The sequence below is a fragment of the Brachyistius frenatus genome, unplaced genomic scaffold (assembly GCF_029030835.1).
Source record: "Brachyistius frenatus isolate BFR_SWC_R1_liver_20210118 unplaced genomic scaffold, ASM2903083v1 Contig_2, whole genome shotgun sequence".
NCBI lineage: Eukaryota > Metazoa > Chordata > Actinopteri > Embiotocidae > Brachyistius > Brachyistius frenatus.
In genome coordinates, this window is record NW_027210601.1 from 9671164 (window position 1) to 9696336 (window position 25173).

The 25173-nt window shown below is 43.5% G+C and overlaps 3 protein-coding genes and 1 long non-coding RNA gene across 6 annotated transcripts; 1 reads left to right on the forward strand and 3 right to left on the reverse strand.

The window, feature by feature from the left end:
* Window positions 1–1590: 1590 nt before the first annotated feature.
* Window positions 1591–2994, reverse strand: hoxa1a (homeobox A1a). Its single transcript, XM_069700287.1, has 2 exons — window positions 2382–2994; window positions 1591–1970 (listed from the first exon to the last, which is right to left on the reverse strand). The coding sequence occupies exons 1-2, from the start codon at window positions 2986–2988 to the stop codon at window positions 1591–1593; spliced, it is 987 nt and encodes a 328-aa protein (XP_069556388.1). The 5' UTR covers window positions 2989–2994.
* Window positions 2995–6667: 3673 nt separating this feature from the next.
* Window positions 6668–9019, reverse strand: LOC138621065 (homeobox protein Hox-A2a). 3 transcript variants are annotated; one of them, XM_069698842.1, is made up of 3 exons: window positions 8987–9012; window positions 8288–8489; window positions 6668–7704 (listed from the first exon to the last, which is right to left on the reverse strand). In XM_069698842.1, the coding sequence occupies exons 2-3, from the start codon at window positions 8376–8378 to the stop codon at window positions 6992–6994; spliced, it is 804 nt and encodes a 267-aa protein (XP_069554943.1). In that variant the 5' UTR covers window positions 8379–8489; window positions 8987–9012; the 3' UTR covers window positions 6668–6991. The 3 variants fall into 3 exon arrangements, with proteins under 3 accessions (XP_069554943.1, XP_069554951.1, XP_069554933.1); XM_069698850.1 differs by lacking the exon at window positions 8987–9012 and adding an exon at window positions 8872–8887; XM_069698832.1 differs by having other exon boundaries at window positions 8288–9019.
* A 3275-nt stretch (window positions 9020–12294) lies between these two features.
* hoxa3a (homeobox A3a) lies at window positions 12295–17112 on the reverse strand. Its single transcript, XM_069698864.1, has 2 exons — window positions 16532–17112; window positions 12295–13987 (listed from the first exon to the last, which is right to left on the reverse strand). Exons 1-2 carry the CDS (start codon window positions 16992–16994, stop codon window positions 13209–13211), a joined length of 1242 nt encoding a protein of 413 aa, XP_069554965.1. The 5' UTR covers window positions 16995–17112; the 3' UTR covers window positions 12295–13208.
* An 808-nt stretch (window positions 17113–17920) lies between these two features.
* On the forward strand, window positions 17921–24377 carry LOC138621103 (uncharacterized). The gene is made up of 2 exons (XR_011310920.1): window positions 17921–17977; window positions 23755–24377. It is a non-coding gene; the product is annotated as an uncharacterized lncRNA (long non-coding RNA).
* Window positions 24378–25173: the final 796 nt, after the last annotated feature.

The following is a 25173-nucleotide window of genomic DNA, read 5'->3' on the forward strand; positions in this document are numbered from 1 at the left end:
TCAGCATTTTTTTTTGCCCTTATATGGTAAGATGGACTCGCATCTTGCACACCAGGAATTAAAACAACAAAGGAATCAGGAAACTCTCCTATAGTTTGAAAATGGGGACGTTAAAAGGGGCAAACTAAACTCACAAAATGTCCAGCTTTTAGTCCGGTAAACACACAATTACGAAGTACATTCATTATAAGTTTATTTTAAAAACAATTTAATCGTTATCAGTTTAAAAATCACTATAGTTAAAAAAAAAAGTTTCTAAATAAGACTTAAATAGAACTTGTTAAAGCAATTGTGCACACACAGTGCTGCAAGTTTTCACAGTTCATCTTGTCATCAGGTGGAGATGATGACACCTCCGTGTAACATGGGGACTGAGGAGTTGACGCTGACAAGACCAGTGGGGCCCCATCCTTGTCTATAGCCTAACCTCGATGTTTTAATCAATGGAGTTTCTTTTTTATCCCCTCAATAAGCCGAGTGCTCGATAAGGTTGTCATCACAAATGACGCTGACGTCCGCGATCTCATCCTCTCCATGGATAAACATGCCTTTATTATGCCAATAACTCGTTACCCCAGAGACGGGAACGCGCACGGCCGCATACATTGAGGGACTTTGGGGTGAGTGAAACAGACACGTGCAGCTTCTCAGATGGTGGGACAGAGGTTTGCTGTTAGGTCTGCAGAGCATAAATAAATGTCTAATGTGCGGATTTAGATTTAACATTTACTTCAAAAATCAACTTACAAGTCTCTCTAACTTACTCTCTACCAAAACGTCCCTCTCAGAAACGACACAGTTGAAAAGCTTTAGAGGTAAACGCACTTTAATACACATGATTGACCCGTAAACGTCTCTGACAAAACAGTTTGGAAGTGCTCCACTGGATTAAATAGCAGATAGAAGCCTGAAACATACAAAGCCATAAATGATCGGTTCCGCAACTGATAAAACTCAGCGCCCCACTAATAATACATGAAAGCATTACGCATCATGCAAATCTCACACGACAGACATTCAGACAGTCAACACACACAGACCTGAAACACGGAAGTGATAGTGATTAAGGAGCTACTATAACAACGCACTCAATAACGATTAATAAACGAGGTCGTCTCGTTGACTGTGTGATGCCTAATTGACGGCATCCAGTGCAATCAGAGCGGGCGTGGCCGTTACGCACAACTTTGGCACATTTGAGGTATTTGTTTGTGTGTGCAGATTTGTGACTTTACAGTGGCACGTTTAGCAGCACGGGGCAGGGGCAGGTCTAACGATGGCACTGGGTATCTCTTGCAAATTGCAGATTTTACGCCATATATCAAAAGCAAATGGACACATTTTAAAGTATGGCCTACACTTGTTTGGACAGCGATACTATCGTTCTTGCAAACACGTTACACCAATATAAAATAAATCGATAGCCAAGAAGTGGTCCATATTCTCCAAACTTCCAAAATAGTGCATTAACTCATTATAAATGTCCACAAATGTCATCCATCAACAAAGACTTTGGCTTTGATACATTTGATATGAAAGTTGGTATAGAGAGGCCGCCTTGGCCCGAAGAGGTAAAGAGGCAGTTGGTCCTCAGTTGGAGGAGTAAGGATCAGCCCCCGTGGAAGACACCATGGAGGATGTGGGAGAAGGAGTAGATGGGGCTGATATAGACTTCTGTGATGCGGCATCGTCCAATTTCTCTTGAATGCTCTTTCCCGGGTCTGGGGATGGTACTTTGGCTGGCAGCAGCCCTTCTTTCTCACGCTTTTTCTGCTTCATCCTCCGGTTCTGAAACCAGATTTTCACCTGAGTCTCATTCAGCTGCAGCGCAGCAGCAATCTCTACGCGTCGTGCCCGGGTCAGGTACTTGTTGAAGTGAAATTCCTTCTCCAGCTCCGTCAGCTGCTTGGTGGTGAAGTTGGTCCGGACCGTGTTCGGCTGACCAGCATAACCGTACTCACCAGACCTTCCTGCAGACAGGGAAACAAATCACTGTGAACGTGTAGAAAGGGGTAATCTAGTTTGTTTTCTGTGCCAACACAAGACTTAACTTTTACGCGCAGCTGGAGCAACTTCTACGCAGCAGCTAATTAATATCGACTACTCTGAAACGATGCAAGAGATTTAATAAGATACTTAAAAACAGCGTGGATACGTACGTTATTATACTGGTGGATTAGTGAAATGCGGAAGAATCTAAGGTGTAAAATTTGAGGTCAATATACTTACACTAAAGGCGTCTTTACGCTCATGCGCATCCAAGTATCCCATAGAGGAAACATCTACCATACTGACACCAGCTCGGACCACTTAAGGCAGCATTGTTTTACAGACTTTGGGCCACTGGCACCACTTTCTCACACACATACAACAACACCCACCTGTTTTTGGTGGATTCCTCTTAACTTTCATCCAATCGAAAGTCTGTGCAGACGAGGCACCCTCAGACAAAGGTGAGCAGCAAGCCTCCAGGTGAGATGCATGCAGAGGTGATAGCGGGTTTGAGCACCCAGGATAAGGGGTTGCCTGCTCGTGCCCGCCGCCATAGGCGGCGTGGGTATACTGCAGTTGACCCAGGGGGGCGGCACTGTAACCATGGCGATGCTGAGAGACCATGGAGGAGGAAATGTTACCCGAATACATCAGTGGGCCGCACTGGGGGAATGCCGCTGTAGATTCTACTTCCTGGTTGAGCGCGTAATGGTTATACGTAGCGCAGAAACTTTGGGGTCCATAGTTAGAGTTACAGGCCGGATGGGCCCCATAGGAGAGACTTAGAGAGCTCGCAGTAGACTGGTATGACCCCGGCTGGTGAGGGATGCCATCAGGAGAGGCCCTACTCGCCATGAAACGGCCATCTGCCCCGCAGTTGTTGACAGTAGCCCCGCAGGACTGGAAAGTTGTAATCCCGTGGTCCGAGTGGAAAGCCCTGACAGAGCATGAGCCACCTTCACCGCTCATCACTGTGTAGTCTAAGAAGCTGCTCATTGTAGCATTGTTTCTACCGGGACGGAGGGACCGTCCGCTCCACAGACACCCTCTGATCTCTTCCTTTCTCCCCTCTTACCCTGATTGACCGTGCCAACCTTTACCTATACTCTGTCCTTATCAGAGGAAGGGGGGGGGGGGGGGGCGCGCGGGCCGATATCAATGAACGGGTGCTGTCACGTGGGCCCGGGTCAGCCAGTGAGGTACTTGTCCTTATCCCCTTAGCCGGTGACAGATTGGTGTTTGAGTGGCTATTTAAATTCCAAGCGCTCGTCGATCAAGGTGACGCGCGTCGCCACTAATGTATTGGCCGAGCAAACAATGAGCTGGGAGGCAGACGGCGGTGGACAGCTCCGGGGTCGCATGAAGAGCCGGGGTACTGCAAACACTGCGCTGCTGTGCGCTCTCCCACCGGGGAGAGATTAACGTTTCACCCTCTGCAACCTTACCACGAGGACGACCTAGCACTCTGACCTCAGGTACGGTATTTTTGGAATAGAGACGAGAATAGGTGTCACTGTGTGTGTGTGTGTGTGTGTGTGTGTGTGTGTGTGTGTGTGTGTGTGTGTGTGTGTGTGTGTGTGTGTGTGTGTATTGGTGGTTATGCGCACACGCGGTCGTGCATGTGCCCTCCGTGAGTGCTTGTATTCGCCCGCGCATAGCAGCCGTGATGTCATATGTATAACAGTGTCATTCTCTCCTGAATGGATGGATGGCTAAGAGTGTGTGCCACTGCCACAGGCTATCTGTGGGCTATCAATGTCCCATTCCAGTGAGAAATGTTCCACGCTTGAACATTGAGGGATTTTCTCAGCAAATATTGTCACAGTGTGATAGTGAGGGAGAGACAAGGTTTCACTCCTGACACAGACAGAAAGTACTTCAGTTCCATCAAAAATAGCCTTTTTTACAACTTTGTTTCCCCATCAAGGTCGCATTAGAAATGTTTGCCTACTTGTCAGTGCTTGCTGCGGGGTCATAGGTGATGAAACGACAAGACAACACATTAAACATTAATTTGATGTGATATTAATTTTTTTCTCTCCCGGGTCACAGGGTCTGCTATCTACCCTGATTTCACTCCCACATGAATTCATTATGCATGTAACTATAGTGATCAAATGATATGATAATGCGAGGCCCGTCGTGGAGCTAATGTGCACATATAGCCCGAGGTGCAAGTGTGGGCTGATTATCCTGTTAAGTTCATCAAATAAAGCTGTTACAGAAATTAAGGGCCACAGAAAAGCAGCGCTGAGAGGGAGAGCAGGGGGAAAGTGTGCGTTGGAGACTTGCGGCTGTAATGTGCCCAACCTCTCACTGGGGAGGAAGGAAGGGGAGGGAGCGAGAGGAAGGGAAGGAGGGAGGACGGAAAGAGGGAGGAAGAGGATCACATGGAAGGATGAGCGCCCCCACAGGCCATTGCCGTCAGGCACCCAGAACCGCAGTTGCTAATGTATGGTGACATTGTTCGTATATTTTATTGCAATGAAGCCTATTTCAAAGACCTCTGCAGGCAACATTGGAAAGTAATTAAGTCAATAGGACTACTTAAGTGCAGTTTCGAGATAATAGCCTACTTTTACTAATTTTACTCTACAATATATCAGAGGGGAGTATTGTACTGTTTACTCTTACTTTTAATTTACCAGCCCAACACGTGCCACCTCTACGAGCAACATCCTTAAATTGCTTCTTCCATGTTTGGCTATAGTTTGATACACTATCATTGACTTTGAAGCTAATATCGCTATACTTCCTCATTGGTAAACATTTTGAGTACAGTGTGATGTTTAGAGTTTTTTTCTACGGTGTAATAGCGCTTGTTAATTTGAAGTAAAGTATCAATATACTTCTACCAGCACTGCTTTTAAAATTTGATGAACAATTCGAAGCCCAAGAAATATAAGACTGAAAAGTGATGCAAACTTCCCACCAGTGAAAAAAGCGCAGCGGGGTCAATACCCCCAACCCACCTCCTCCTCCCTTTTCTCATGTCTTCCCAGCTGCCTCTGCAACAGTGGTGAGTGGGCGCAGTGGATCTTGCCTGCTTTGGGAAACTTCGCCATGCTGGCCTCGGAGCTTTCTCGGCTCTTTGTGTGAACACATGTGCGCAGAAAAGGCGCGCTCTCTCGGAATGATTTGGTCACACTGGGCCCTGTGGTTAGTCAGAGTGCAGGACAGCAAGATCTGCCCCCGCTTTTACCCGTGCATACACCCCAACACACACACACACACACACACACACACACACACACACACACACACACACACACACACACACACACACACACACACCACTTACCCAATAGGCTAATGTTCAGCCAGTTGATGAGCTTCGCATGGCTTCCAGATTTTTCGATAAAGGTTGGAGCTTATGAATTTTGCAGGTGTAGATACTTTCTGAATCGATCCGTGCAGGCTGGCGTTGCAACCGGTGTTTGTTTTTTTTTGTCGTTCTCATGTACAAACCCGTTAAAGAAAACTAAAATATTGAATTAAACCGTGCATGAGCTAATAACTGATTCCCATAAGTCAAATGAAGTGCAATACAATAGAGCAGGACCATTCATAATCCCTCTATTGAACTAAAGACTCTAAAGTGCAACAGTAACTGCTGCTCCAATAATGTTGTAAAATCCCCCAAACACCTTCTTCATCAAGTAAACCATGATGATGATATTCGCTTTACGCAGTAAATAAGCTATTCTTAGTAATTATATGTCTGATAAATCACATCTCGTCGAGTCTGTTTTGAGTTTGGGCCACTTTTAACGCACGGGGAGAGAGTGCAGGCTCATAACCTGAACAGGCTGCTACCGCTGCTGCTGTCGCCGAGCCAAAGCCGTGTTTAAACAAGCTATAAAAATGAATTATGACCAAACGCATGCAGAGCCACAGCCCCTTTTAGCCAAGGAATTGGGGAGTCCCGTATAAAAATGTAAGTGGGGTTTTATTTGTGCGCATTACGCCACAATTGGTCTCCTTAATGTCCGTCTCATTCATGCCACGGAGTGATTTATGAGCTCCTGAAGACAAACATGGTTCGGGTATTTGCCTGCAACATGCACGCAATGTTAAAAAAAAAAAAAGTCCTGTCATACTAAGATCCTTAGTTACTATTTTTTCCCCTCTACATAGTATTAAAATTGAAGGTAAAAATACAAATGATCTGTTAGTGTTTCTATAAACAGCATAAAATAGGCTTTACATTTCTTGGCAAATTTAAATAATTCAAATAAAGACATTTTAACAAACAAATACTAACATTTTGCATCAATAATTTGTTACCAACGTTTAGATATTTTATGATAAGTAATTTGACTGATAATTAAAGTTGTGCCACGAAAGTTTTAAGTGAGAAAGTGAATTACTTTTGCACTCATAAGCAGACTTCTTTAGAGGAAAAAAAAATCTTTCGACAAACTACTTAAACTAATTTGGATTATGTTGAAATTAAATAAAATAATAAAAGTGAAATTCCAACTCCTGTGTGTCTTCAACAACTCAGTGCAGACCCGACTATTTATATTCATCACCAACCTGTTGTTAATTTGCATAACGTCTCTATCTCTCCATGCCCTACTTTTTTATTTTGCATATTTTCACCCATGAATAATTCAAGAAGAAATATCAAGCCGGAAAAAAGAAACGACTCAAACACCAGAACAAATATTGTAGCAAGTTAATTGTATTCTAACAAAAATATCCAAGACATTGGAAGCTATACAAAAATAAAAATGACCAGGATCCATAGGCCTAATATTATATAATTATTCACATACACTCATAATTTCCATTCCAAGGGATCAGGTTGTTATGGCAATTACAAGCCACGTTGGAGTAGAGCTATTTCAGTGATTTAATTTCGTCCTTACCTTGTATTAATCGTCAAGTCAAATATCAACAGAATAAATGTGCCGAATATACAAATAACATCAGAGTTAATATCGTCGTAGCCTCATGTATTGTCCTGAAAAAGGCTTATGTTGATTGGATTGAGTTAATAGTTCAGGTGCTGCAGGTCGATTGTAGTTAGAGACTCCGAGAAAAAATAAAAACTGTCCGTGGAGATGTCTACGGGGCTGTCCAGAGACTCTGACAAGCTCGGCGAGGCTGCATCGGAGAGCTGTAGGCAGGAATCCGAGGAGAAAGGTTGGAAATCGTGTAAAGAAACATCCAGGGCCGGGGGACTGTCGCCATTGTCCAGGCCAGATGCCGAGCCGGGGCCCATTGTTGACATGCAGCCCGGAACAGTGGGTGACGGGTTGGGAAAATGTTTCAGATTTTTGTCATTGCTGTTCAGCGGCGCAGCAGCAAAGCTCGCGGACTCTCCATTGTGAAGCTGCTGCGTGTTGTTCTGAAAGGAGCAGGTATCTCTCTCCAGCAGGGCCCCGCTCTGCTCGTACAGGGGCCCCTCGTCCTCCTCGTCGCTGTGGATGCCGTCCTCGGCGCCGGGCCCTTTCCCGTCCCCGTTGTGGTTCTCCTTGCTCTGCGTCTGCCGCTTGTGCTTCATGCGCCGGTTCTGGAACCAGACTTTGACCTGTCTTTCGGTCAGATCCAGCAGGGCCGCTATTTCCACCCGCCTCGGCCGGCACAGATACTTGTTGAAGTGGAACTCCTTCTCCAGCTCCAGCAGCTGTGTGTTGGTGTAGGCTGTTCTCAGCCGCCGGGAGCCCCCTCCTCCCCCACCGCTCTCCACAATCTCAGGCGAGCCTGGAAAATAAGCACCACGGTAGCGTGGGATTAAAACGCAGGACACAACAGTTACATAACCCCGCTGCCCGTGGATCTAACGTTATGGCTATCACAATCCACCAGAGAGGGACTCAGAAACACGCTGCAGCAAAATGGCCGCTGGAGCTACTGATCCAAGTTTATACAGCCTTTATCCAAAACATTATATTCATCAGATTGTTTCACACATAAAATAACGTCCAGCATGAGCGTGAAGCAAAAACAGTGCAGTATAAAAGGAGCGAGGTCCAGGCTGGTGTGGGATACTAATGAATGCTCCAGCTGCCCTCCTCGGCAAAGGCACTCCATCACTCTTCATTACTGTCACACATCAAAACTCTACTTCGACCAGGGGAATAAATCATCTTACATCACCAAACTTTACCCAAACTTTTTTTTTGGTCTTGCTTCACACACAGCAAAGTACTAACCATAAATCTGCCAGAATAAAACCACCAAAGCATGTTTGTTTGTTTGTTTTAGGAGGGGCCTTTGTATGGCTTCATTTTAGCAACAGATAGTAAAGACGTTTTGCAGCACAACTATCCATAAAAGCACCCACCTTTCGGGGAGAAGCACACGGTTCCATTGGAGATGGTGGTCGCAGTGGAGGTCGGCAGGTGGTTCCTCTTGGAGGCTTTCTTCTCCCGCATCCAGGGGTACTCCGGGGGTAAGGAGGCGGTGGGCAGCGGGCTGCATCCGTCGGGGCTGTGTCTGGGCCGGCCGTGCCGCGGATGGCTGCCCGGATTCAGGCTGGGGATGGTCTGCTCAAAGGGAGGAGGAATGAGTGTCGGGCGTGAAAGCGTCGAGCTCTTGATTGATGAACTTTGAAATGAATCAGCGACAGGGGGGAAAGATGTCAGGCACTCAGCAAGCGACGGCTGACTATTGATAAAACCGCTCTCTCGCTCGAATTCGTAATTCATCTCCGCTCCCTGAGAGCCGAGGAAAGTTTGCACGCGTATTTTTATAAATGTTGCGGCTCAGTGGTGACGAGAAAGAAAAAATCATTAAAAAAAAAAAATCTCCTGGTGGTGTTTTTTCTATTTCACTGATTACGGCCGTATGGGGACCGAGCTACTATTAAACTATTGAATTCATGGAGACAAGGTTGAAATTGGACCGAATTGCCTGTCACATGATTACCTCTGCCCAATGACAATTTGGGGTTTAATCAAAAGAAGCCACTGTCTGTCTGATTGATCCAAAAACTCTGATGAAGAACGCCTCGCTAAGCTGGGGGACGACTGTTTTTATTTACATCTTTGTCCGCTGAGTTTATCCTCCTCGCGCCCTCCAGTCCAGTCCACTAAGCTACAAAATGTGTTTTTTAAGAATGGCTGACGCTCACTATTAGCTACAGGGAAGGAGCCCAGCCTTGGGTGCGCGGATTCGTGCACTCCTCTTTCTCGTATTGTTTGAGGATGTCAGTCGAGAACGCCCCCACCACACCACTCACACACTCACAAACACACACACACACACACACACACACACACACACACACACACACACACACACACACACACACACACACACACACACACACACACACACACACACACACACACACACACACACACACACACATTTCACGCCAGTAGTTTTTCATATCGGCAAGACTCAGGCTTGAGATGCAGAAAAAATAACAAACCCCAAAAACTGATATTGAGACTTCTCGAAACAAACCCCAGCAATCCAGTCTATTCACCGTGTGGACACGATGTGATTTTTCAAAGATGCATAACAATGACATATGCAGTGCATCCATTGGCATGTGTTGCAATAAAAAGCCCATCCATTAAGTTAATACTGACGGATATGAGCACGTTCAGACCATTTCATCCCACAACAGCAGTTAAACATTTACAGCTATGGTGCAGACACTTGTAAAGGGAGCCACAAGCATGGGCTCCCTGCATCCGCACTCACAAACAGTATTGTTTTATTATAAACCATTAATGCGGATTAAAGAGATATGATAATAAAGGCATACAGGATTTTCGTTTATTCCAACAAAAGGTCGGTTTTATAACGAGGTCATGCGCGCCCACGTGCGCGCACATACTCACCAACACCAGATTACACATACAGGAGCTCTTTCTTCTGTGATTGCTAATGGTCACATTTTTCGATGACTAAAGAGCCACCATAATTGCTGCTTCCTCTTAAATGTTATCCCAATGCCTGAAATGGTTGTGTTTTCGTGTTAGGACCTGGAAGCCACAACGTTGAACCAGGACACTGCAATACTGAGAAAGGCTTCTCACTGTATTCCCATTATCATTTCTACCTGAAATTGCAATGGCGCAAACATCAACACAGTTACAATCGACCATTTACAACGAATCCATTTGCAGTGTTATTATGTAGATGGGGCTGTTATTGAATTGCTCTTCCCCGCCGTGCTTGGTTTCATAGCTCTTCCAGAATAATCTGTGAAAGCCTCATTTGGGATGTTTTTCGTCGGGCAGTGCATGTTGTATTTTCATTCAAAAAAAAATATGGCTTAGTGAGTAAAAGAGGGAAAAGGAGAAGTGGTTAGGCCTCTCAGTTTGTTGCTTATATACCAAACAAAGAGTCCTGGAAGCCTGTGCGCGATCAATCTTACTCGCCAAAAGGTCTGACAGCTCGGTGCCCTCACAACACATTTAAGGCTTCTAACTCTCCCCCGGATCAAATGCAGCCAGGAAGCGGCGAGAAACACTGGGCACTCAGATTAGAACCAGTTTGTGCTCGCAGTTATAGCTTGGTTGTCGCTGGAGGGATGTTTTAAAAGATAAATAAGAACCCAGCTGCACGAGATGCGACCAATTCCCTTTTTAGAAATGCGCCAACGGTGAGTAGGGCGAAGCAGCTTCTCTACCTGGCTTTTTATCTTTGGATTGTGAATGCGATTTACTCAACGCTCATGTATTTTTTTCGTTTTAGTAGACATGCAGGTTTGTGAGCGGACCAGACTGTTGTGAAGGACAGAGTTGCTAGGGGAAGAGACGGATGGCTTTTTTGGAATTACGCACGGGCTTTGTGTGCATGGAAAGGAGTGGGTGGCGGCATTTGGTGGAGCCCAGCCTGTCCTCCACACTTATCTTTATAGCAGGAATGATTTAGGACCACTTTCCCACGGATATAAATACAATGAAAGAAACACAAGTCTTCTGTTTCAGTTAAAACGCTGTTTATGTGCTACCTGGGTATTGTCCATATGGGTCAAATCATTGTATGCGTGTGCATGTGTCCGCGTGTATTTCTTGGTGTGTGTGTGTGTGTGTGTGTGTGTGTGTGTGTGTGTGTGTGTGTGTGTGTGTGTGTGTGTGTGTGTGTGTGTGTGTGTGTTGGATGTAGGAATACTCAGTGCATCAGCTTTTTTTTTCTTTGCTGTGACACACCATGGTTCAATTGTTCTAGGTTTCCCTGCTGACCATATGTCAGGGCCAGTAATGTTCATGCCCACTGATATCAATCAGTTTGGCCTGAAAATGATTTTTAGTGCAAAATTAATGAGAAGAAATTATGTTGCAACGCCACAAAAACATAACAAAGGCTTGTAGACTAAACACATTGTCCAAAATGTTTTTGCTGATTTGAAAATATATGATTCGTTGAGCATATTAAATATAATAATGTCTGCATTTAAAAAATAATTTAAAAAAAATTTAAAACTACAAATCAAAATAAGAGCACTTTAGTTCCAGATGTGTCTGTATTGTATTTTCGGTATTTGTAAGTGCGTGGAAATTATTGCAAATAATTTAAAAGAAAGACATAAAAAAAGGCTTGATCATTTCTATGGAACATTTTCATTTTTTGTCAAACAAACCCACATGAATATACTGTCGTTTTTCGGTTTTCCATTAATAATTTGCTGTGTTGTAGCCTTCATCCAAAATGAGGTAGCCTATTCCTATTGAACTGGCTTTATACGATGGCATCTACCAATCTGCAGAATAACGAGACAAATAAACTCCTCTATGACTCCAGTTCAGACTGCATCCTCTCTGGCCGCGTTTGACTGACTGAACATATATGCGAATTATTTTTAAACGATTTCTCATTTAGCTTGTTGTCTTCTTGCAGAATCTCCAGAAAGGCCCGGGTGACATTTTTTTTATTATTATGGATGTGCCCACGCAGATGAGAGGAGGGGAGAGGGCAACCCAAGTGTTTTCTTCACGTCGAAAATCAAAAGGAAGAAAAAAAAAATCAAGTGGCCTTTATTCAATATTTGACTTAATGTGCGGTCATTTCCCTGCATGGTATTGAATTGTAATTATGGCCAATGATTCCACGTTAATTTGGACGTAAAAAAATACAGATATATTATCATTCATGGTTTGTTATTGTCAAAACATTTTGTTTTATCAGCCCTCTCTTTGACAATTGTGTAAAAATACATGTGTGATTTTTCACCTCCTTTTTTTGGACACTAAATAATACCAAAAGAAGTACATTTTAGTTTTTAATTTTAAGAGATGTGTTTTGTATTTAATTTTGTGACCATGTGGACTGTTTTTGAGAAGTCTAAATTAAAATTGAAGGATATACTTTATTTATATTTCAATTCTTTTATTTATTTCTTCGAACTGGAGCAGCATGGAATGTATGACATCGGAAAAAAATGATGGTGTTTGTTTCTTTTGTCTTCAATAAAGAAACTGCTAACGTGTGTCCTTCTTCCCACCCTTATTGCATGACTGATTGATTTTACATTCGCTGAGAAAATAAAACACCTCCTCGAAGAAGAAGAAGAAAATGGAAACATAGCCTATAATTGCAACATGGTTTGCTGCTGCTGCTCCCGTTGAGGAGCTCCTGCAGACTACATGGGCTGAGAAAAGGGGCCGAGACGCTAGTTTTCCAACAACCTTCTCCCCACACAAAGATGGAGGGGTGTCAAATAATACTAAAGGACTCTTACCTTTACACCGAATAAAATAAATAACATCACAAAGTCCAAACAATAAGCAAGGGAGGTTGCGTGTAAGCTCATGACCCTTGTTTTTGAAAATGTATTTCCCTCATAAATCCCAACTCGTGGCTCTTGAGGATCCTTACACAAGTGCAACAAAATGCAAAAACACAATTCTTCAACTGCGGATAAATAAAAGACAAATTCACATTAAAAATGAATAACATGTGTTCATAATACCCTGTTTGACTTTTTAAAACGAGATAAAAAAATAATAATAATTAAAAAAAAAAAAAGATTAAATAGGCCTATGCATATACTGTGCCCCCCTCCCTCCCGCTCTAGACGTCCTACAGCCCAGATAAAGGTCTTTGTGAGACAATGACACGAGCAAATAGAGAAAAATTCAAGCAAGTCGTGATTATTCATCCTACGCTACTTCACACATCAAACTATAGAAAACATAAACAAAGGCAGAGAGAAGGTGGAAGCCGTGAGGAGGCGCAGAAACAAAGCGGTAATATGTCTGGAGGTGGATAAGACAATGGGCGGAGTGATCCAGGCAGCGCCAATGCTACAGATGCGTCAGTTTGGGCGCTTCCTGGATTCTTCCCTGAGAGTAGTGCGGCGTTAGGTCTGTGTACGTCGGTGTCGGATCACACACTCCGTGATGCTGACTGTTGCCCATTGTGATTGCTCCATTGTACTCCATGTTTGCGGACGGTGGGTGCGGGAGGTGGGTCAGACCGAAAACAGAGGCCCCGGAATTGGGCATTGAGTCGATGTAACCTCCGCCGACATAAACGGGACTGCCTTGCATGTGCGTCCCGTAGTTGCCATTGCCTTGGAGGGGATGCGCGTCATACTCGGGCGTGGCCGAGTCGGTCCCGGGATATCTCTTCTGGGAGGGCGGGCAGTTGTTGAGGGAATTGTTTAAAGGAGGGGGATATGACGTAGCCATCCCGTATGCATTTTGATGAGTTTTATTGTAAGACGTCGGCGACTGGGATTCATATGGTACACTGTTTACAAGAGAATGCATAGAGTTGAGGTATCCGCCACCGGAAGCTGGGCCCACGGGACTCCGCGGGGACTGTCCACCCGGAGAAGGCATCATCCCGACGCCTTTCTGATCCTTCTTGTATTTCATCCTGCGGTTCTGGAACCAGATCTTGATCTGTCTCTCTGTGAGGTTGAGCAGGTTGGCCATCTCAACCCTCCGTGGTCTGCAGAGGTACCGGTTAAAGTGGAACTCCTTCTCCAACTCCACAAGCTGAGCGCTGGTGTAAGCTGTCCGGGCCCTCTTTGATGCTGCTGACCCCGGAGGACTCTTGTCTCCAGGGCAACTCTCCACTGTCAGGGAGAAGGAGAGGAGGACGTCAATCAGTAATCCATTACAGACATACACAGACGTACAGAGGCAGAGACAGGGCAGCGAGTGTGAGAGCAAAATCGTGTGACAACACATGCACAGCTGATAGCAAAACTCTCCACGATCAGGAGGGGGCGGTGGTGCTGATTGAACGTTTACTAGATAAATATGCCAATTTAAGTGGCAACAGTTCTTTTTTTTTCATCCTCGACTCTTTCTCTTTCTCCTCCTCCTCCCACCCAACGTGCGTGTGGAGCGCTGTTCAACATCTCAAGAATTTGATAAATCTGCTACCTGCTGTGAAACACTGGTGTTATCATCAGCGCTCCATAAGACAATTAACACAGTATAGACACGTTGTGCACGCTACTCCTACTACAAAACAATAAATGTAACGACAATATAGACCAGTACCTGATATGGAATCAGGTAACCTCAGATTTCCCTCTAAGACATTTTGCCCCATAATCACATTGTCACACGCATAATGCAAACACAAGCATTATGTATTTTTCAGTGTATCAACCAGCTCGCTCTGCCCTCACTGATAAGAAAGAAAATGGAGTTTGGCTACAGAAGAGCAAGGTGTTGGTCTACTTATTTGTGGCAGGCGGCCAACACGTAATACATTCCACTACCTGTTGCAGAAACCTGGAGTAAAAGGAATGCAACATGACATAACCTGATCTAATGTTATTGCATAGATGAAAGAGAAGTTATTACGTTCGGATGTCCATGTATGTATGGCAATCACGTGTACACACGATGATTATTGGATTCTTTTTTTTTTAAAGGGCTAATTAGTTTGATTCATAAAACGACACGGATTGAAACAGTGCGTTCCAAATGGCCTGGCTTGTGTACGTGCGTAAAAACGTGCGCAACAGACTTTGGATAAAGCTTCGATGTGTTTCTCAGACTAATTAAAACACCTTCCCAAGCATAACGCGCATTGAAACCACACTGCTCTACATTTTAACTCTTACTATAGAAGACCTATCACATAATTATAAAATACCAATAGATTACAAAACTAGAGGGCCAAGTAAAGATGATATCTCTATTTTTTTTTAGTTTGGCTCTATGTAATTAAACACAACCCTGACCCGCAGATTTTCCTCTAAACAAAACGGGATCTGGATCTATTTGCGTAAAACGTGCGTAAAAGGCTTTCCATAAATGTTGGTGCCATAATGGTTTGAGGCCTGACGAAAACGCCTTACCAACATAAATCACCATGAAAGATACCAGACTGCTTTGCATGTTATGCTTTTAGTGAAGGACTTCCTAACTTAATTTACAAATAAAAAGCCCATAGAAAGATGATAATCTTAAAAAAAAGTTTTTAAAAAAATACAGAAGCTTTTTGAAAGTAAACACCCCAAACTCAAATTGCCAAAACCACCAAGTTGTCTTGCATTTACAACAGCGAGATCTGGCATATATCTATGCTTAAAACATGCGCAAAGGATTTGCGTGCTATTAAAAAGAAAGTAAAGACGTTAATAAACAAAACTTTACTGGAAAAAAAACTTCCTACAATTGGAACATTCCCCACTTAATTTACAAAAAGATCAGCACCTCTTAATTTCTAAATAACTAAATACCGAAACATCCAAACCAAGTTTTCCTCTCATAAGAACAGCAGGACGTCTAGTTTGTGTGAGTAAACGTGCCTAGAGGGTTGATAGGTTATCAAATAATCCTGAAAATACCTTCCCAAACATAAATCTAAGGGAAGCAATACAATTTTGCATTTCAATTCTTACTGACCAAATATAACCTATGCCTTGAGAAAACATGGGAAGATGAGCGTGTCTAAACTTTTAGGTTGGCTCGAAGTAAATAACCCCCTCCGGCCCCCTGCCCGCATAGGCACACTGACAAACCAAGTTTCCTCTAATCAAAACACCAGGACAAACTGAAACAACTGTTGTGTGTGTTTGTTTGTTGTCTCTCCGGGAACATTATGTGATCAGTGGAGATGCGTGTTTACAGTAGGGACAAGTCAGCTGCAGGCCAAAGGGACAACAAATGGTGGGACCCACTGCTAATGTGACACACAACTCCTCGACAGTTCGCTACCTCATATCACATGTATAAAATGTTGTAGAGTGTTCAGAGATTTTACAAGGAATTTTCAAGTTAATGTAACTAAACCCTCACAAGATGTCGATACAACAAAAGTCTGGTCATGAATTTGTTGATTAAACTACTCGGCTGCACCTCCTGAATAACTTTACAGATCCAAATAGATATGATACATAATACAATATGGTACCACAAACCTCTTACTACAAATGATCAAGTAAAATCAACACCAGCACGGAAAAACTAAACATGAACCTTCTTAGAGAAAGTATTGTTATGCTTTAGTTTGTCTCCCTTTCACCTAATCCCTACCTGCCCACCCATCCACACCCCCTGTGTGTGGTATCGTCCCTCAGCAAAACTTATGTAAGTTTATGGTCAGAGGCTATCAAGTTGTGTGAAGTCAGCAGCATCAGTGTTTAGGCTGTGAATACCTGAGCTGGAGCTACTGGTGGGTTTCTGCTTGGTGTTCTGACGGGATTCCTTCATCCAGGGGAAGATGTGTTTGCTGCGTGCCGTAGAGGTCGGGGAGCCGTTCTTGGCACTGGGCTGGTTGGACCCGTTGCTTGTGTTTTGGCTGATAGCACCGGGGGACTGTGGGGGAGGAGGTGGGCCTGACACCGGCACCTGCGGTTGATTGCTTTCGGGATGAACCTTGGACTGCGCCGCCTGAATGGCTGTGGTCCTGTCGCAGCTCTCCGCCATCTCCCCCGGCTTCTGCAGAGCCACGGAGCCGTCAGGAGACTGCAGGGAGCAGGCAGGTCGATGGTACTCACTTTCCACATGAGAGGCCCGGGGATATTGGACCTGATTGGCATCATAACTGAAGCCATTTGCGCTTTGATATGGGTAGCCACTGTAAATTGCGGAGCTGTCGTAGTAGGTTGCCTTTTGCATCTCGCCGTTTCCCAATATTTATTTCAGAAACTGACAGGGTCTTGACACCCTTGTAGAATAACATTGGCACCCCGTGGTCACGTGACGCCTCTCCGCCAATGGCCTCCTTGGGTGAACCTAGGGTTACAAGAAGCACTGTGAGGAGAAGAAATGGTGGCGATCCATCTTACTTTTCAATACAGACTTGACACTGGAGACTATGGAGGCAAGATAGGGCCAACAATTCTGTAGACTATTACCGTTTACCTTATGGCTTACACAGGGCACAAAGGCACGTACTAACCTTGTATTACCATCTGTGCCAAACGACATTTAAAAAAACAAGAAGCTGCGTGACATTTTAAATCGTAGTGCCGTTTAGCAGTGAAACAGAATATAGTTACGGTAGCTGCACTTTTTGGAAAAGAGGCTGGAGGATAAAACGCATGCTGTGGAAATAGCTTGTTAGCGGGTTACCACACAGGAAAATAATATTTCTGTTACAATGTTATTCTACCAACAGAGCTGTCAACAGTATATCTAATTTCCCGTGTAGCAGGTGAAAACATTCCGTGTGGCCCATAAACTTAAAACCCAGTTTAGTTTTTCAGTATTTAAAAAAAAAAAAAAAAAAAATCCTCCTTCAGTAATACAACTTCACAGCGCTTCCCAGCCACCTGGCGCAAAACATAAACAACCGCATTCTCTCGTTTTCTTTCTTTCTTTGTATGCTGCAAGACAAATGGAAGTGCCCCGAGGAAACCTGAAAAACCAGGCGGGTAACCGTGCATCTCCATGTCCATAGTGTGAACTTTTCCTCGCAGGCCCATAATAATGGCTGCTGTCGGTGCTGTCCGCGCGGCGTGATATATGGGGGTCAGTGGGCCGGGACTGCCTGCTTGGATCGAGCGCCCAGGTGAGCAGCCAAGCCCGGCACTCAGGCGGACAGAAACCCGGAGACGGCACAGCTAGAGCCCGCTGCTAAAGCACCAGAATTCATGCAGGTAACCATGGGGATGGTTGGGGACATTATGAGCCGCAATAGACACAGATCTACAGGTCATTTTGGAGAAATCTTTTGTAATGTAACATTAATAAGTAGGAAATGGTGGAGTTTTGGAATTCTTGTGTTGGAACGATTTCCAGCTAAAAACAGCAAAGTGCAACAAATAATAGTAATAATCAAAATAATTGGAATTATTTAAAATAAAAGTAAATTATTTTCAATACATGTTGGTTTTAAAATCATTCATTTCTTTTGTTTGCACTACAGATTTAACCATGACCCGTCGCTTTCATTTGGGAGGCAGATCATTTAGACAATGCATATAAATAAAAGATATTAAAAAAAAAAAAAAAAAAAATCTAAATATTGCATGCAACACTTTTAAGATTGTAACTGTTTAAAGTCACAGGTCCGGATGCTTTATGTCTGATAGTAAATATGACTCCAACAATAACGATTATATGATTGTAGACTGCAATAAAAAAAATATTTGTTTATTTCATCATCTATATCCCATAGTCCTGAAGCAGAAATATAACTAGAATGCATTTTCATGAAACGAGCACAAAGAAAAATGAAATGAAAATGTCTAACAACTGGATTTGTGCAGCCGTGCATAACAAGAGGCAAATCAGTATAAAATGAGCACTCAGCGCAGCTGAACCGCAGCCTGAAAGAAGGTGTCTTCGTTGTATCTGCGTTCATGATGAGCAGGAAAAGATATCAGAAAGCTCTGTGGTATCTCCAGGCGAACCTTTGCGATAGTCATAAAAGGCAGAGAAAGAGAGACAAAAGACAGACTTGAGCTCTGTGCGCAGCCCTGTGCTCCACGCAAGAGAAATCTGGCTGCCTGACTGTGTGTGAACTCTTCCTGAACCGAGATCTAAGTCATACGGTGATAAATCACCGCGCGACACACAAACTCCGCCATTTACAACCGAGGGAGCCTATTTCTGGCCTGCTTACCTTATCCTCTTACGACGAATGCAGAGCACCAGGCAATATTTTCTCATTCAGCGACGAAATCGATCAAAGCAGTAATCCAGAGAAAAGTTTAAAGGCAGGGCTGACTGGGTGAAGGTGCAGTAGCAGACTGCGCCCTGCCATACACCAGGCATTAGCAGCCACAACAAAAAGGGAAGAGCCGAGAGAAGCCCCTTTCCTTTTTTCCTTTTCCTTTTTCTCCTACTCGACGTGGATGGGTAAACCGAGATTACGAAAGCAGGCGTGAGCAGTCGGGTCAGCGAGATAAGAGTTATCTGGCCCCAGGACTGAATTTATCGTCATGCTATAGAGCAATGGCCAGGGCTTCATAGCAATATTAAACTCAGCCAAAGCTATGCTGGACTATGTGATCCTTCACCAGTACCATGCAGACACCAGTGAACTGCCCCGAACCAGAGCGTCACCATAGACAAGAAAAATTATGCAAATGAAGTAGCGCCTTGGAAAGCCAGTACAAATCAAGTGGTTGCCTCTCCTCCTCCCCCAACCAAATGGGGTAGTGCGTCTAGAAAAAATAAATAATTCTTCGTTACAAATAGAATAGTCCATCCTCAAAGTGTTTTAAGTCGTTTTGTTATTATTTACTCCAAGTCCTGCAGTGGAGTTATGAACCCAGTGGATGAGATGTTGGAGAGACAGGGCGAATACAAAGGAATAATCAGGCGCTAACCATGCTGCATTTCCATTTCCATGGGACATAAAGGGCTTCTATCCCTGGCTTAATCATTAACCCGCATTTTTTTTGCATATAATGCAGAGTTTTGGCACAAGGACGCGCAAATTCGTTTTCATATCTGCGCCTGGTATTCCCTGCATGGCTTCTCAGATGAGGAATACAACATTATATATTGAATGTTTTTTTTTAAGATGAGAAAGTACAACAGCAGATCAAAGCTGTGTTCGATGTATATCAAGGGAAATCCCAGTCGGAGCAGGGTGTGAAAAATGGGCTGAAGTTTCATCACCAAAAGGCAAGCCAGGGAGGACATGCAGCGAGGAACAGAGGAGAAGAGAGCCGGCAGCAGGGGGAATCCCTCTGCGTGCTAATGCTGTGTTTTGCAGCCAAAAAGATAGACTGCGAAAACTAGATTTATGTCCTCTCAGCTTCCCCAGGCTGTAAACACGTTCAGAGCTGCAGCTTCTCTGCTGGTTTTCAGGCTATGGGACAAAATTCAGTGACACAATTAAATAAAAAGGTAGAAACACATGGACGGCGTGGGAGGATGAGTGGGACAAAAATTCACGCGAGTTTCTTTTTTTTCTTTCTTTTTTTTTTTTTTTTTTTAAGCTAACTCGACTGTTTCTTTTACAAACCAAAGTAGGCACATCGTATAATTATTTACTTCTTTTTGTTTTGCTAAAATGCTGATTCGCCTCTCTCTTTCATTTGGCCCTGAGGAGAGGGTTAAAAGTCAGTGGGGTTGTGCTCGTATACTGCCGTGCGTAAAAAGGCGCAAAATAACGTGGGAGGGAAAAAAAAGAAACTGAAATGTTGAAAAGAAAAACATTTTTAAAACTTCAGTGCAGTAAACTATAGCAGCTACAAGCAGATGGCTTTTACAGAAAGTAGTTTTTGAAATGAGTAAGGCACCGCTCCAAGAGCTGCGATTGCCCTCGTCACTTTTATAGTGACAAATTACACCACAAAGACAAGTGGAAGAGAAGGAATTATTGCTCACGGGCTGGTCGTATTGCTGCTACAAAGAAATTTTCAAGGCATAGGCTGCTTCTCTATCCTTGCGAGTGCTTTGGTGGGCGTGTGGGGTAGGCTACTTATTAGAAATTGAATAAGGATATCACCATCAAGCATTCATAACACAAATCAATAAAGATATATGGACTTACCGAAGGCAGTTCAAGGTGTCTCGGAGACCGCGCGATGGCCTGAATTTACTGGGCTGGATTTCTGCAACGAAGAGTGGAATACAGATTTTCAATTTCTCGGAGGATAATCCAACTTTTTAATGTGTTCCTAAATTGTATTAGTGTGGATTTTATTTTCAATTCAGATTCCAAATATATAGTTAGGATAGAGTGTGATTTTGAATAGCCTAATAAGACCATTGTAATTGTATGTGACTGTTTAGGCCTGTGATTTAATGGCAAAAAGAAACCTTTGACAAATAATAATAAATCTAGTCAAATTCAATGCAAACATTTTTAAAGATTATTTTGGAGGATACAATTTTAGACTCAACTACAGGCTGCAAGCCAATAAGGAATATCTTTACAGCTTCAAGTAACTAGGAAACCTTGATTTCTAGAATTAAAATAAATAAATAAAAAAAAAAACACCTATCAAATAATAAACAAAATATACAAATAAATGCCATAATTTAGAGATTCTTCTTGGACAAAAGAGCCAAATATTGCAAAATAATATCCCTAACAACATAAAAATTGGCCCATGCAAATAACGTGTTTGTTGTTTCCCTGCTGGCCGGTAAGCATTTTCTCCACAAACGGATCGAATAGTCATTAGCTCTCGCGCACCATCTTCCCCAAGTCCCCGTGCCCATAAATCAAGCAGAAGCGCCGTGACCCCAACGCGGCCGTGCGGTCCTGGATGGCACTCCGTCTTCCATTATATCCTCGTTTCCCTGGCGGAGCGACACAACCTCACCGCTTTCCCCTACTTTTTATGGAGCTCATCTTGATGTATCATTTACGCACAAAAAACACACGTTAAGATAGGAGATGTTTAGTTTTATAGGGCAGGTTGTACCTTAGTTCGCCGCGCGCTCTGTTTGGATTTTTCTAGGAGGCACATATTTAAATGGCTGCTTTATTTACAAACGGTAACACTGGCCAATTCATCCAAATGGCTGCTGGTGTTGTCATTAAAACAGAAATATTTCATTTGTAATGCTCTGTTCTCAGTTTTCAATGAAATTAATGATGGATTTATCATAATGTTAGTTTAGGAAGCATAAAATTGACCAATGCATCAACCTTAATGGCCCAGACAAATCCTTAAATGGTCACCTAAACAGAATGTGCGTAAATCGTTGAGGTATATTTATGTTTCGCTTGATTAACTGTAATGAATCCGAGATATTAACAAATAGGTGAATATCGATAGCTTCTTCGTGTGTCTATTGTTTCGCCCTGCCTAAACCCTGGACCCTTTTTTTACTGACCTCTGCCTCCCGAAGCAATAACTCACGACAGTAATGAACAATCGGCGGAAATACCTCAAAATAAAATCCATCCTCCCGAACCTCGGGCTCAGAGTCTGTCCGCGTGGAAAAACATATCCGTCCGTGACAGCAAAATACATCCACAAACGCGGGATACTCTCTTTTTCAGTCTCCCTCTACTTTCTTTTTCTCCCCTCGATAAACAATCTACAAAGCCAGGACTCCCTTCACGGAAAGTGGGGGTAACCCGCATATAATCTGCATCATATGGTCAGACCGGGGCTCCGGTTTTCTTCCCAGTGCCATAACATCGCGCAGTATTATGCGCCCCGCTCACGTGACGCAACGTCAACTTAAATCCCTTTTATTTGAGCCCGTGAATCATTAATGGAGGCAGTCATTGCCCCTGAGGAGAAACGGATCAGTTTGGAGGGAGAAAAAAGAGGGGTATGTGACACTGCAATGTATCTGGCAGAGGAGCAAGCCTCTCACAGAGAAGCAGCTTTTCCACGTGTCGCCCATTCAGAGCAAAAGACTGTTCTGTCAGTATTAAAGTGCCATATATTTGGTGCCTGTTAGCGGCTAGAAGAGCTAATCCTGCTGTATTATGCTGTTTCAAGCCCTGAGCCGGGCTGCAGCCAGAATGTTTGCACTGCAGCGTGATAATTCGCACTATGTGAGATGGAGGTTTCCCTACAAAATACCATTTAAGGGTGGCATAATAATGATCCCACTCATCACTCCATTAAAGCTCTTCTCCTTTGTGTTTACCACACAGTCAGGGTTGTGGAGTGTATTACAGAACCTCAACTCAATATCGCCCCCCCCCCCCCCCGTCCTCATTGTCAGACTTCTGCTTTTGGACCACTTAGTCGGCCCGTGCTCCTCCATCAGCAAAGTCTCCGTGCTGCTGCGTGAATAAAAACAAAACGTTACACGTTTACCTGTCCTACATAAGGTGGCTGTGTGTCCTGGTGGTCGTGAGGGGTGCCTGTCAGTCACCAGTGAGCGGTAAGTGGAGGCGAGGTAACCAAAGTGTGTCTGTTCGACCCCGCTGATCAGTACATGGAACCCCATTAGACCTACATGCACTTAGGCATTTCCTATGACCAGCTGAGTGATGGTAAGAATTACAGGTTTGTGCAAAAGGAACAGCTTTTGGAGCTAGCCGAGGCTGCCATGATATAAACCAAATGCTGTCTAAAGAGTGCGCCACGCGTGCATAATGGGAGAAATCTGGCTTCTGACCCTTCAAATATTGCCAAAGTGCTATCCCGGAAGAGCTTCTCTCTTCTCGGCGCCGTTTGGCGCTTGTTTTCCGTCAACACGGAGCAGCGGGCGTGGAAAAATCCTACTACATCTATTAATCATTCGGGGCGGACATAGACAGCATCCCACTCCCACATCAGCCTTTGTCTTCTCAAACTACAACTTGAGTGGTAAACTTTTAAAGACAGGAACAGAGGCAGAGCCTCTTATTTATTCACCTACAGCTAATCTAAAACGGCACTTGAAAGGAAGAAGAATGACGGTTTAACTTGAACTTTTTGAGCGCATTATTACGAAAAGAAATTGTTTCTGTTAGTTTAAACCGAGTGTTCGTGTCCTGTTATTTTGTTCTTTTTTACAGATGTGGAGCTGTCAGGAAGATGACAAGGTTCGAAGGGATCGTTCACTGGAAGATAATCCCCTCGTGGCCTGTCGCCACCGCACCTGAACTTTTCCGTGACCCGGGCAGACGCATGGAGAGCTGAGTGGGAAGTTATTTGGAGTTCAAAACAAGAAGATGGAAATTAAAGGCCCTCAGCTGGTAGTCTACTTTCTGCACTTAAATTCTCCCGACTTCCATTTCGCACTAAAGTAGTAGTTGATTGATTGTGTTTTAAATCTAAACTGTTTCAGCATAAAACAAATGTTTCAGAGGTATTTACACAAATCAAGGCTCCTTATCTCTGTCAGCGAAGAGGAGTTAGAGGTGCAGACCTCTGGATTGTGGCCAGACGGCGGTCCATATCTATCCACAATGTTGACACTCGGAGCGCCTCACAGCCAGGCTTGAGTTACCGATACTCGGAGCCGAAGGTAACAGTTTCTGCGAGGTTTACTGCGGCCAACATCAAGGCTAATGCTAAATTCAACGCCTCAAGCTGAGTGGAGCCATCTCTGATGAACCCAGACCAACACTACTGAAACAGACTCGGACGGTGGAATTGTTTGCTTAAAGGTGGTTGTAATAAAGCAATTTTGTTCATACTGTTGAACTAGCTCTTTTATATGACTGAAAATGTCCCAGCAGGCTTTTGTACAATAACTGTCAGGTAAGAGCAAAATAGTCCACTAATAATAATAATAATAATAATACTATCAGGTACTTTCTTTGTTAATGATTAACTTTTGTCTAAATTGACCATTGTCTTCAACCTCATTCAAAGGACCCTTTATTCTGAGTTGAAGCAACAGATTTAACCCATTTACATTGTTACCGTTGTTCAGACACATTTTCTGGCACTTTTAAATTGAAATGTGAAATTAAACCATTAATCAAGCAGAGAAATAATCAACTTTTCACCTTCAGCATTCATGGAAACTGCTATTAAATTTTTTGATGCATGCCTGAGGGCATAGTTATTTTGTGCCAAACTTTGCCAACATTAATGCAGACTGTTTATTTTGTCATGTTAATGACGGTGATTGGACTATGTTAAATCTAGAGAGGTTTCTTCTACACCTGGTTGCATTAGACATCTGATGTTGCATGTGCTTTAGTTCATTTTAAAAGAAAATGTAGTCTTACTACCGTTTTAATGGCTAGATGCAGAATGGATGTCACCTTCTTAGTTGCCTTCTTGGTCTGATGATGTTAGTTAAGAAAAGTTAGATTGCCTTGAATCATATTTGGCTACTAAGTACTAAGGCTACTGGGATATATTTAAGTAGTTTATGTCTAATATAAAATGTTTTAAAACAAATGCAGACCTATATTATGTAAAACATTTATTTAGAAATAAATTAAGATTTTTGGATATCAAATTGAGAATTTGAATTCAGT